The sequence below is a fragment of the Alligator sinensis genome, unplaced genomic scaffold (assembly GCF_000455745.1).
Source record: "Alligator sinensis unplaced genomic scaffold, ASM45574v1 scaffold93_1, whole genome shotgun sequence".
NCBI classification, from domain to species: domain Eukaryota; kingdom Metazoa; phylum Chordata; order Crocodylia; family Alligatoridae; genus Alligator; species Alligator sinensis.
Window position 1 is genome coordinate 1,478,583 of NW_005842243.1, and position 2,190 is coordinate 1,480,772.

General features: G+C 42.3%; 1 protein-coding gene across 1 annotated transcript in view; it reads right to left on the bottom strand.

Annotated features, from left to right (window-relative positions):
* The window catches only part of PCNX2 (pecanex homolog 2), a gene marked incomplete at its 3' end in the record, with an annotated part of 251,039 nt that continues 248,849 nt past the window's right edge, over positions 1 to 2,190 (bottom strand). Inside the window, exons 33-34 of the mRNA XM_006027452.1 lie at positions 1,955 to 2,190; positions 1 to 168 (exon numbers count right to left, since the gene is read on the bottom strand). The exon at positions 1,955 to 2,190 is cut by the window's right edge and continues 228 nt beyond it. Coding sequence (XP_006027514.1) covers positions 1 to 168; positions 1,955 to 2,190 — 404 coding nt within the window. The remainder of the gene's footprint in view (positions 169 to 1,954) is intronic.

Sequence of the window (2,190 nt, forward strand, 5' to 3'; positions counted from 1 at the left end):
CTCTTCCGACAAGCTGTGCTGAGAGGCTGTGTCCTCCAGGGCCATATCCTCCTGGCTAGCCCTCCTGCATTCCAGGTTCCGAGCCATGAAAATGGCATGGGCGGGGCCTAGCTCTCTCCAGGGTCTCGATTCGGTAGTATCCATTGCTTCACATGTCTCAGAGAATTGCTTAGAAAAGTATAAAAGAGTTTAGGAAATATCTTAATAGGGGTTTTTTTTCAGAATGACATTTTGAAACAAGGTACAGCTTGAGCAAGGCTCTTAACATTCATTATTTACAGTGGGCATTTCAAGTGCTAGAAAGGAAACCAGAAGATGACTTTCATACGTGTCCCCCTTCATATGATAATGGCATAAAGCACGAGATAAGAGGCATGTATGTACTGTGCTGTATAGGATTGTTTTAAATTTCACTTGCAATGAACCGTGAACAACAGAAGATTATCAGCCTGAGAAGACTGTTTTGAATTATCCTCAAATGTTGCGAGTCTGATGCTGTTCCAGCTTTGCTAGAAGACTATCATGCTATTGCAGCTGATTTAAGTACAGATTTTACTACATTCAAGCGAGCAGTCACATGGACCTCCGGAGTTTACTTTAGACCCTGACTATGGAAAGTGCTCAGCTCACTTGATCAAAATGGAAAGGTGACATCAACATCTTGCAGGATTCAGATGGTAACTTCTTTGGGGCAGGAGACACATCTTACCATCTGTTTCGGTAGTGACAAGCATGTTTATTGGTGTTGCAGAAGTAATAAAGAGTAATGAGTGTTACTTGCATGAATAATGACAGAAAATTAGACCATAAAAAGTAATGTTCAGTCTAGTTTCTGTTGCAGTTAATGGCAAAGTTCCTTGCATTCACTGGGAGTAAGACTGAACCTTACATGTGTTTGGGATGACGTATGTATGTCAAGGAGGCTCTGCCATCTGAAGCTTGAACAAGGAGTGTCGTGTAGTAACATGATCCTATGCTGTGTGTCAGAGAAAAGAATTTTCTCATAATGACAGCACTGCAACCTTACTTGGTTCCATTTGTTAGTGTCAAATGAACCAGAGAGTAATTATGCTCTATCGCACTTTGTCTCTTACTGGAATTGCCAAACTGCTTCATGGCCAATGATTTTATCATTTCATTTCATTGCCCCCAAGTGCTACAGTGAAGACGATAAGATACAGAATGGTGACTAACTAGAGCTAAAAATTAAATGACAGGCGGGTAGCCAGCAAAACACCACACCAAACTGCATGCACACATTTTCCTCAGGGAAGAGCATGGACTGGAACTTGTTGCAAATTTTTCAGTGAAATGTTTTTCTGTCAGAACATGATGATGTGTCAAACCCCAAACATTTTCATACTAGATTTTCATCAAGGTTTCTCAGCAGTAAATCACCCAAACCCTGTTAAAGTGAACACCTTATTTTAATGAACTTTTCTTATAGTCCCATAAGGTTTTGTTTTAACAAGACTGTGCTGTAATTAAACATTTGTTGAAGGGAGGAGAGAGAGAGTAGGGCAGGGAGGGAGAGAGCAACTTTTTAGCTTGGTGGTTAAGATAGTTACCTGGGATGCAGGAGACTGAGATTCAAGTCCCTGGTCTGAATCAAGCAGAGCATGGGCCTGAACTTGAGGCTTCATATGTCAGATGAATTCCCCAACAACTGGCTTATTGGCTATTAATAGGTGGGGTTTTCTCACCTATTTTGAAAGTTCACAGCTCAACTTGGTAGTGAACGGAAAAAAACCCTCAAAACTTTGCCATTACTTTACAAAACAAAACTAGTTTTCTTCCCAGCTAGAGAGGACAGAAAAAAACAAGCCATGCCAGATGGATCTTAGCCACCACTCCTTAAAATGCACCACTACTACAAGGTGCTCAGATCCCATGGGAAGGAAGGCAATATAAGAACCTGACTATAAGAGAGTAGCTCATGCTTTGTGTGCCTTACCCGTGTTGCTTGACTTGCTGCTCTAGCAGATGGACCCATGGCAATATTGACACTGCTGGATGACTGGGTATCACTGGTGTTACCTCCATCTGCAGCTGAGAGCCCAGAAATGACCAAAGCACTTGAAAAACTTCTCTTGCCAAACAGAAGGCTGAGGGTAGAGCTGGTTGAGGAGGTCAGACCAGACCTGAACATTGCTCCAGCTTGATCCTGAACAGCCAGGTGGCCAACAGCAG